Source organism: Oncorhynchus clarkii, chromosome 24 (genome assembly GCF_045791955.1).
Source record: "Oncorhynchus clarkii lewisi isolate Uvic-CL-2024 chromosome 24, UVic_Ocla_1.0, whole genome shotgun sequence".
NCBI lineage: Eukaryota > Metazoa > Chordata > Actinopteri > Salmoniformes > Salmonidae > Oncorhynchus > Oncorhynchus clarkii.
This window is the reverse complement of record NC_092170.1, coordinates 31497777-31507779: the sequence shown is the minus strand read 5'-3', so window position 1 is coordinate 31507779 and position 10003 is coordinate 31497777. Positions and strand designations below refer to the sequence as shown.

Genomic DNA, 10003 nt, shown 5'->3' with positions numbered 1-10003 from the left:
ACTTCAACTGTAGGTAGAGTTATTAAAGTGACTATGCATAGATGATAACAACAGAGAGTAGCAGCAGTGTAAAAGAGGGGGTTGGGGCATTGCAAATAGTCTGGGTAGCCATTTGATTAGAAACCGCTTCTTCACCAAGGAGTCTTATGGCTTGGGGGGTAGAAGCTGTTTAGAAGCCTCTTGGACCTAGACTTGGCCCCACCGGTACCGCTTGCCATGCAGTAGCAGAGAGAACAGTCTATGACTAGGGTGGCTGGAGTCTTTGACAATTTTGATGGCCTTCCTCTGACACCGCCTGGTATAGAGATCCTGGGTGGCAGGAAGCTTGACCCCAGTGATATACTGGGCCTTTCACACTACACTTTGTAGTGCCTTGCGGTCGGAGGCCGAGCAGTTGCCATACCAGGCAGTGATGCAACCAGTCCTAAATCTAGGAAAAACATGCCAAAATTCTAACGAAATTAGCCCTGAGGCATTTAATAGTGCTATGAAACCAAAACGTTTGGAGATTTCTATTACATATTTGAATAATCTAACTTTAGAATTAAATAAGGGCCTTAACACTTGTTGGACAATAATTGTAATGGAGTTGACATAAATCCAATCGCATTTTATGAAAAAAACGTGGTGTGATAGCTCAGCTGTTCCCAAATGTAGCTATTTGTAACTTGTCAGAAATGTCCAGATCAACTAGCTCATGCCAGTTGTTTTTTAAGCTAGGTTTATTAGCTCATGGGTTATTTTGTCATATTTGAGTCACTCATATCACATGAATACACATAATGGAAGCATGTAAAGAATTGCAAGAAAATGAGCTTTAACAGCGCTAAAGTTCCGCTTGTCTTCTGCGGTGACTTTACCCACACACGGCTACCGCTTGTGGAACTGTGCTACACCACTTGTTCGGGTTTCTATTGTCTCTCTGGCTGAACCATCAGTGCTCTGTCTGCTAGCAGCATGTGCTCGTTTGCCTAACCCCGCCTTCTTAGGCTCTGCTCACGTGCTCGAGCAGATCCGTGGCAGTCATTGGCTGAGAAGCGTTAAATACGTCATTCTGCCGTACGAGAGCCATGTGGATGTGTTCTGGACCAGCTGACTGATGAACTATGGCACATTTCACATCTGAGAGACACGTGAAATGTAGCAACAATGTAGCATTTCTATTTCACCCTGTAGGGAAGGCAAAACATGTATGCATGCATGTATCTATTTTTACATATATCTATTTTTAAATCACACCATGCTTCCCTGTCGTTCTTTTCTCAATAGTCCAGTTGACAAAGGCTGTTAATTTAGTGTAGCCTATGGTATAACAATACAAGTCCAGTAACCCAAAGAAACATGGTATAGACATAACAGAATAGGTAGAGCTTTGTCCCCATATAATTAGGTAATTTAATAGGATCTCTGTCCCTATGATATTCTGCCCAAACCTCACCACTGTAGTCACACCTCTCTTAATAATCAAACGACATTCTCATCCAGTCACTTCAGCTCAAAACTCATGCGGTCCCCACCCCTACACGTGCCCAGAAAACGAAGTAGTCTTTATTATGCTACATCCTCCCAGATTGCTTGTGCTTCCGCCCCAATCTCTTGATATCGACGGAAACCGTTTGTCATTCTAGCAAGGGAAGGGTCGTCACTAGTCAGCCACAAAGTCATAAACCCTGAATATTTATTCAATGTATCTTATTAAAATTCGATTATAAACCTAACTTTAACCTAAACCATATACGTATACTTACATTTAAATTACGATCAAAAAGCACATTCTTTTTTTTTCATGAATGTTTACAATAGGCCTGTAGCCAATTCTGACTTTGTGGCTGTGGCAACTAGTGGAAACCCGCAGGGAGGTCTAGGAGGCGGGGACATTTTCAGGTTGGGTACCGATTATCAATTTTGGAACTGGGACTCGTTTCGTAGGATCTAACCGTTAGGCAACTGGCAGTCTTCACATCCCGTTAGCTAGTTTATACATTGAATGAGATAGATGTAATAGAAACGCAGCGATAGACACGCATAGATGACATGACATAAGGGAAACGTTGAAAGATAGAGCTAGAAGTTAGGTGCTCTAGCCAACAATACGGCGAGACGGAGCGCTATACAAGTGAAGTGAACCAACAGTGGCAAAGAGTCCAACTTGATATTGGAGGTAAGATGTTAGTGATTTTTTTTTAAATATATATATATACTTTGAGACGGAGACTTTTGAAACAATAATTTAATGTAAAAGGTGCACTGACCACAGTTGCTTTATATGTGGACTTTTTGACCTGATTTAAACTTGCTGACCATACTTAAGCAAGTATTTAAACATTTGACAAATATAGTTGTCATGTTATTTATTTGATTTATTTATTAGGCCTAATTATTTCTGACTTATTTCGTGCGTTTGGTATATCGCGTTTGTTAATGTGTAAAGCAATAGAGCAAGTTTGTCTGCTCTGCCGAAGTTGTGACGTTACATAAAGGAAAGGGGAGGAGCCCCAAGTTGTGACAGCGCACGTTTGATACCCATCATACACGTTTGTCTTAGTGGCCTATTGTTTACAAAATAACACCACAGAAAGTTACCTATAAACAATTGCTTAGTCGGAACGTCATAAAACCTGCCATTGGGTATCATCATGTACAATAAAGTGTCAGTTCTCAGGGGGCTATATAGTCGCACAACGTTACTTTGTGCCCCTCTAAAAAGCTTGAGGTGCAAATGTATTTCATTTTGTCAGCTATTGTTTATTACATCGATTTTTAACCAATATTTCTGCTTACAAGTCCCATGACTGACTTAAAGCTCTTCTCCACGAGATAAATGGGTTTTCCTCGACAGTTGAAATTCAGCTGACAGTGTGGATAGTCTAATGGTTAGAACCATCAGGCTTTTTTCTCTCTCTCTCTTATGCTGGACATAAGATACTCTCACTCAAACAGAGAAAATTCAAAGATTTGGGGAAAGAGAAATGGAGGGAGGAAATACCAAATTGTGTAAACATGTCTGTCAGAACAGGGTTGACCTATAGGGTGACACAGTGTTACATAAAGAACCACATTTGCATCCACATACAGTATACCGCTCTAAAGACTAATCCCACTCATGTGCTAAATCACTTCTGAAGCTCTCATGATCATGTCCATGGTAACCGCCATGATTTAACGTCTCCCATCATGCCTGGTCAATACTTGCAAAAACGGTGTATTTTGTCATGGTGATGTTTAATTAGTGGGTGGATGTGATATTACCAAACACACATAGCACCCCCCCCCCCTCCCACTATTCTCGCGCATGCACATACAGTCCACACACACGGGACCCTGATGTATCTAGGAGTGAAGAGGAGGAGCCAGGCAAAGGGAACAGGCTGTGGAGGGAGAAGTGACTAAGGAGGAGGAGCTAAATCAGAGATTATGTATCCAGCAGCATAATGTCATTTCAACACGTAAAAATATTCAGTGAGGAGTTTTTATTTTTTTCTGCTACTTGGAACCAAGGTCTTTCTATTTTTATGAGAGTAGCTTTTTTGAAGTACCATAGGCCGATGCATTTTAAAACATATTCCAGGGAAATGTTACTCAGTGGTGTATTTGGTTCTCCAGCAGGACGCAGTATGCCTCTGGAACAGGCTTGTCTAAGTGGGCGAGAGCCACGTGCATCCAGTAAGAATGCAGAGGACAGGAGCAACACTGCCACCCTGCTGGCCTCAAGGAGTACTGCAGACACAGAGTCCAACAGAAGAGGCTCTCGCTGCGGATCTGAAAAAGATTCTGGATATTCGGGTGAGGGAGAACGTTCCGGACACTCACCCACCCCGTCGCTCTTTCTCACTCCAATGTGTTTCCTGTAAACTCTCACACTGCCAGACAGTGTGACCATCATTTTTTTTAATTGTATTTATTTCACCTTTATTTAACCAGGTAGGCTAGTTGAGAACACCTTTATTTAACCAGGTAGGCTAGTTGAGAACACCTTTATTTAACCAGGTAGGCTAGTTGAGAACACCTTTATTTAACCAGGTAGGCAAGTTGAGAACAAGTTCTCATTTACAACTGTGACCTGGCCAAGATAAAGCAAAGCAGTTCGACACATACAACGACACAGTGTTACACATAGAGTAAAACAAACATACAGTCAATAATACAGTATAAACAAGTCTATATACGATGTGAGCAAATGAGGTGAGATAAGGGAGGTAAAGGCAAAAAAAAGGCCATGGTGGCGAAGTAAATACAATATAGCAAGTAAAACACTGGAATGGTAGATTTGCAGTGGAAGAATGTGCAAAATAGAAATAAAAAATAATGGGTCATGAGTCACACATAGGGTGACACAGTGTTACACAGGCCACTCAGTGCAAGTCACAGCTTCCAATAGGATGAATTACTGACTACAGTATGACAAGTATGTGACGTGCAACCAACCAGTCTGAGGTGTTGTATTCCTAGATAGAGAAGGACACACGTATAGTCTACATGCTCACTGGCCCTCTACTCAGTAGTATTGCTGATAGAATTCCGTGAATTCTTTCATGAGGACTACTAGATTACTGTCCTTGATGACTTGTGAGTATGACCCCACAGGTACACATGACTCACTCAGTAACCAGTGGGAAACGGTATAAAAATAATTGTCAAATTTCTTGTGAGGACAGCTCCCATCCCCCCTGTATTCCCCTTCAATCCTTCTGTATTTCTTCAATTGTTTACACTCATCTCTTCCCTTAACTTGCCTCTCTCTCTCTCTCTCTCTCTCTCTCTCCCCTTCTTCCTCTCCTCCAGACAACAACAGCTGCACAGACTGGCTCCATGCGGATAGAGAGGACCAGGGCAGCAGCGTGAGTGAGCCCAGGGGAAGGGAGGGTCTACAGAGCCAAGTCAAGCCCGAACAGGCCCCTCTCCAGGGGAATCACATCCTGGTCCCCAGCCCCGGAAGCCCCGACCTCACCCCCATCTTCATCATCAGGAACGTGGTGCTCAAACAGGTGAGAGAGGTGGGAGGCAGGCTTGAGGTCAGTTCCATTTCAGTAGTCAATTGATAAAGTAAACCAAATTTCCAATTAAAAAATGTTCCTAATTGAAAAGCATTGAAGAGGTGGCTTGACTAGAGCATGAAACTGTGAAGAAAGACATGGCAGGAGGTGGCCAATCATAGGACAGCAAAACTAAACAGAGTAACAAATAAAAAGGAGAAATGGATACAGAAATAGAGGAGGGGACAGGCGGAGGAGGAAGAGGAGGGGACAGGCGGAGGAGGAAGAGGAGGGGACAGGCGGAGGAGGAAGAGGAGGGGAGAGGAAGAGGAGGAAGAGGAGGGGACAGGAAGAGGAGGAAGAGGAGGGGACAGGCGGAGGAGGAAGAGGAGGGGAGAGGAAGAGGAGGAAGAGGAGGGGACAGGCGGAGGAGGAAGAGGAGGGGACAGGCGGAGGAGGAAGAGGAGGGGACAGGCGGAGGAGGAAGAGGAGGGGAGAGGAAGAGGAGGAAGAGGAGGGGACAGGCGGAGGAGGAAGAGGAGAGGCGGAGGAGGAAGAGGAGGGGACAGGCGGAGGAGGAAGAGGAGAAGACAGGCGGAGGAGGGCGAGGAGGGGACAAGGATAGGTGGAGGAGGAAGACAAGGTGATAGGGACAGGTGTATGAGGAAGAGGAGGGGACAGGTAGAGGAGGAGTAGACAGATGGAGGAGGTGACAGGTACAGGTGGAGGAGGAAGAGGAAGTGACAGGTACAGGAGGGGGAGGAAGAGGAAGAGGAGTTGACAGGAGGAGGAGGAAGAGAAGTTGACAGAATAAGAAGGAAGAGGAGTGGACAGGTACAGGTGGAAGAGGAAGAGAAGGTGACAGGGACAGGTGAAAGAGAAAGAGGAGGTGACGGGAACAGATGGAGTAGGAAGAGAAGGTGACAGGGACAGGTAGAAGAGGTGACAGGGACAGGTAGAAGAGGAGGTGATGGGGACAGGTGCAGGAGGCAGAGGGGGTTACAGGTGGAGGAGGAAGAGGAGGTGATGGGGACAGGTGGAGGAGAAAGAGGAGGTGATGGGACAGGTGGAGGAGGAAGAGGGGGTTACAGGTGGAGGAGGAAGAGGATGGAATGGGGACAGGTAAAGGGGGAAGAGTAGGTTACAGGTGGAGGAGGAGGAGGGGGTTACAGGTGCAGGAGGAAGAGGAGGAGGAGGGGGTTAGAGGTGGAGGAGGAAGAGGGGGTTACAGGTGGAGGAGGAAGAGGGGGTTACAGGTGGAGGAGGAAGAGGAGGTGATGGGGAAGAAGGGGTTACAGGTGGAGGAGGTGATGGGGACAGGTGGAGGAGGTAGAGGGGGTTACAGGTGGAGGAGGAAGAGGAGGTGACGGGGACAGTGTGAGGAAGAAAGCACCTGGAAATGAGTTGTCTAATAAATGTCACTGTGAACCAGAATGACCAAATGGTTTTAGGGATGTATTTGATGGCACCAAACTTATCCTTGTTCACAATCCTCTTACAGCAAGTCCGCTCAAATAAGTTGCCCTTTTTTTTTACAGTATGTGTTAGCATGAGGAGTTGCCTCTCTTTCTCTCATCTTCCCTTCATATCCCCCCCCCCCCCCTTAGAATGGCTCAGACCATCACCTCCAGAACCAGCTAAACTGGGAGAACAGAGGAGGAAGCTCCAATGACTCTGGCCCCTGTCATGTGATCCTGGTCCAGCAGCCCAGTGAAGCCTCGGCCGCATCCCCAAAGCCCAACAGAACACAGTCCTGGAGATCTGACAGCACAGCTATGAAAACAAAAAGCAGAACCTACCTGCCCATTCTTAAGTCCTACCCTCGTATCGCTCCCCATCCCAGTAAGAAGCCATCAGACATAACCCCAGTGGACCCCCATGGTAAGGGGACTGGCAGGGAGGACCAGAGCCAGGACAAGAGGATGTGTACAGAGGACAAGAGGGATGAGGTGTCCACTACTACTCACTTACTGACTCCATCCAGAAAACATGTCCGCAAGCAGCCAGACCCCAAGAGAAGCCTGTCCCACTGGAGGAGCCCTGCCTCCTCCCGCTCCCCCAGCCCCCGCTCTCCCTCCACACTTTCCAGCTTTGTCTCCCGCTCTATGTCCAGCTCCGACACCACCACTGCCTCCTCCTACTCCTCTTCCGGTGGCTCCTCTCCCCTCTCGGCCAGGAGGTGGCCTAGCAGGCACGGTCTAGGCCTGTCCCTGTTCAGTGCGGCGCGCGACAGGCGCTTCCTGAACACGGTGGGCATCCTAAGCCAGTCAGGCCTGCTTGACATCACGCTGCGCACCCAGGACCTCCTCCGCCAGAGCATCGCCACAGACCGAGACATCGCTCAGCTCCGCCAGCACACACAGCTGCTGTACCAGGCCGCCAACCACCAAAACAACAACCCCTATAACAATGACCCTGATATTAACAACCCCAATGCCAACACAGCCAACGCGGGCTGGGAGAGGATGCACCAGACTATGGCTCAGTCAGGCTGCTACCCCAGCCTCAAGAACCTGGGGAGGGAAGAGGATCACAACACTTATAGTCCAGAGCCAGGAGTGGGAGGGGACGCCAGTTTCAAGAGAGACTCAGTTGACCCTAATATTGTCACTCATACCCACAATGGGGTGGAGGCCCCGGTCCCACCCTCGTCCCTCCTGGCCCCCATGTCAGATATTCTCCCACAGTACAGCCCTGTTTCCCTGTCACAGCATTCTCCAGTCAGCGTCACCACGTCCCGCTCTCACTCTGGGCAGGCCAGTGCCAAACCCCCTGAGACAGTCACCATCATGCCCCCTGACAGTTCCACCCATGGTGGTCATCTCTAGCACCTGTCCAAGGAAAGGCAGGGCACCCGTCCAGTTTGTAACCCTCTAACAGTCACTTCACTTCAGCTCCAACGAAATTCCTATAGTGGCTGAGGGGAAGAGGTTGAAGGTTTAATGACGTGTGAGACAATGTCGACAGAACGGCACTATGCTACACTGTATAGTTCTGCACAGCGTCTGAATACTATACATTGCCTGCCATAAGAACTCAGCTTCAGCTTACCTTTTAGTGAGCTGAATATCAAGACGTGCATTTTGATGAACTTCACTACGTATAGAGAAATTATACTGACAATGTACATTCTTTTTAAATTTGCCATATATAAAACAGCCTGACCAGGTAAATTCAGGTGAAAGTTATGATCCCTTATTTATGTCATCTGTTAAATACACCTCAATCAGTTAGTGTAGATGAAGGGGAGAACACCGGTTAAAGAAGGATGTTTAAGTGCCTTTGAACAACAGGCTGTGGTAATAGGTGCCAGGCGCACTGGTTTGAGTGTGTCAAGAACTGCAACGCTGCTGGGTTTTTCACGCTCAACAGTTTCCCATGTGTATGGTTGGTTTACCACCCAAAGGACATCCAGCCAACTTGACACAACTGTGTGATACATTGGAGTCAACATGGGCCAGCATCCCTGTGGAACGCTTTCCACTCCTTGTAGAGTCCATGCCCTGATGAATTGAGGCTGTTCTGAAGGCACAAGGGGGTGGAACTCAATATTCCTAATGTGTTGTACACTCTGTGTATAACCATATCGTATGGTTAAAGATGTCATTGATACATAAAAGGCTATCTCATTCAGGATCTTGGAGATCCTACCAGGGAATTATGTATTAACATTGGTCTTTGATTGTTTTAGTATTGACAACAGCAGGTGTGTATGTGTTTGCTTCTTGAGTCTCATCCAAGGGAATGCCAGTACACACATATCTGTGACATAAAGACTGTTTCTTTTTTAATCTACTTTAATTTGTGTTTTTAGATAAGCATCATTTTGTGGGGAATTCACCAATGTTTCTGATGTCTAATAAGTATTATTAAACTGTAATTGAGGTAAAGCACTAATTTACGTAAACAAAAATGCTATTAGTTAAAGAGTTGCTTTATATTGGCCAAAAATGGTCTTTCATATTAAGAAACTGACAGAATGAGATGACCTTTTAATAGTGACTACAACTGCTACCATGTAAACTGGAGTGACTTCAGGAAGTACGTCATGAGCTGCCAGTAACGCATGTTAAGCCTTGAGCCGGGACAGTTGAAAGAACATTGTGTTTTGTTTAGTACAATGACAATCGGCATTGTCTCTAGGTTGCTCTCTCTGTGCTTGGGCTATGTTCTTTCAAATGTATTGTGGTAACACACTGTTCAAATATGGAACTTGATGACACTGTATTGAAAAATGTGCCATTGTTCATTGTCAATGGTATTCTCTCAACATGTTGGTAAGGATACAAGAGTTCAGCTAGGTGTTGTGTTAAATGATCCGTATACAAAGAACTTTGACACAGAAGCTTTTCTAGGTGTGTGTCAGTTCATTTGTCTGAGGTCTCCCCTGCTGCGGTCATGAGTACCTCCATCTCTGCTCCAGAGGTCATGTGCTCCGGCTTAGTCTTTCTATTCCCGGGTCAACCGGAGGTCATGGTCCAGCCGACACAGGTGGAGGAAATGCTGGTGAGTTGAGGGGAAAGTCAGCACTTCAATATGTCAAAACTTTAATGGTTAATGATTTAAGTGAGTTAGTTGGTTTCTTCAATACTTTGTGCTCATTTTGCAGTGAATAAATTATACCTACCCACTCAGTTTACAAAAATAATTTCAGATCTATAAGTCCTCCAATTTGATCCTTTAAACATAATTATCCTATGACCAATCCATGAAGAAAAGCGTTTTTAAACACCAGTCACAGGTCAGTCACACTCACCTCTAAGACGGCCTGTCCCGGTGCAGATCTGTAGCAGGGCCCCCACGGGGACCAGGACGATGGAGGAGAGGGCCAAGAACCACCCCAGAACATACACCCCTCCTGGGTACACATACCAGCGGTTGAAGGTCAGGTGCTGGTACTCCATCAGAGAGCAGATAAATGACACCTGGGAGAGACGAGAGGAAATGAGGATTTCTTCAACATCAAGATATACTTTTAACATTTAAAGTAACTCCAAATCAGTTGTTTTTTGTTGCTGTTGAGAACACTA

At 46.1% G+C, this 10003-nt stretch overlaps 1 protein-coding gene across 2 annotated transcripts; it reads left to right on the top strand.

Annotated features, from left to right (window-relative positions):
- The first annotated feature begins 1621 nt into the window (after window positions 1-1621).
- Window positions 1622-9607, top strand: LOC139383013 (CLOCK-interacting pacemaker-like). 2 transcript variants are annotated; one of them, XM_071127304.1, is made up of 4 exons: window positions 1622-2161; window positions 3604-3783; window positions 4783-4985; window positions 6581-9607. In XM_071127304.1, the coding sequence occupies exons 2-4, from the start codon at window positions 3615-3617 to the stop codon at window positions 7799-7801; spliced, it is 1593 nt and encodes a 530-aa protein (XP_070983405.1). In that variant the 5' UTR covers window positions 1622-2161; window positions 3604-3614; the 3' UTR covers window positions 7802-9607. The 2 variants fall into 2 exon arrangements, with proteins under 2 accessions (XP_070983405.1, XP_070983406.1); XM_071127305.1 differs by having other exon boundaries at window positions 1841-2161; window positions 3607-3783.
- The last annotated feature ends 396 nt before the right edge of the window (window positions 9608-10003 follow it).

Bases quoted from the DNA above. Each gene is read 5' to 3' on its own strand.
- LOC139383013 (XM_071127304.1), top strand. From the start codon at position 3,615: ATGCCTCTGGAACAGGCTTGTCTAAGTGGGCGAGAGCCACGTGCATCC. The intron at 3,784-4,782 runs GTGAGGGAGAAC...CCTCTCCTCCAG, and splicing joins AAAAGATTCTGGATATTCGG to ACAACAACAGCTGCACAGAC. The intron at 4,986-6,580 runs GTGAGAGAGGTG...CCCCCCCCTTAG, and splicing joins GGAACGTGGTGCTCAAACAG to AATGGCTCAGACCATCACCT.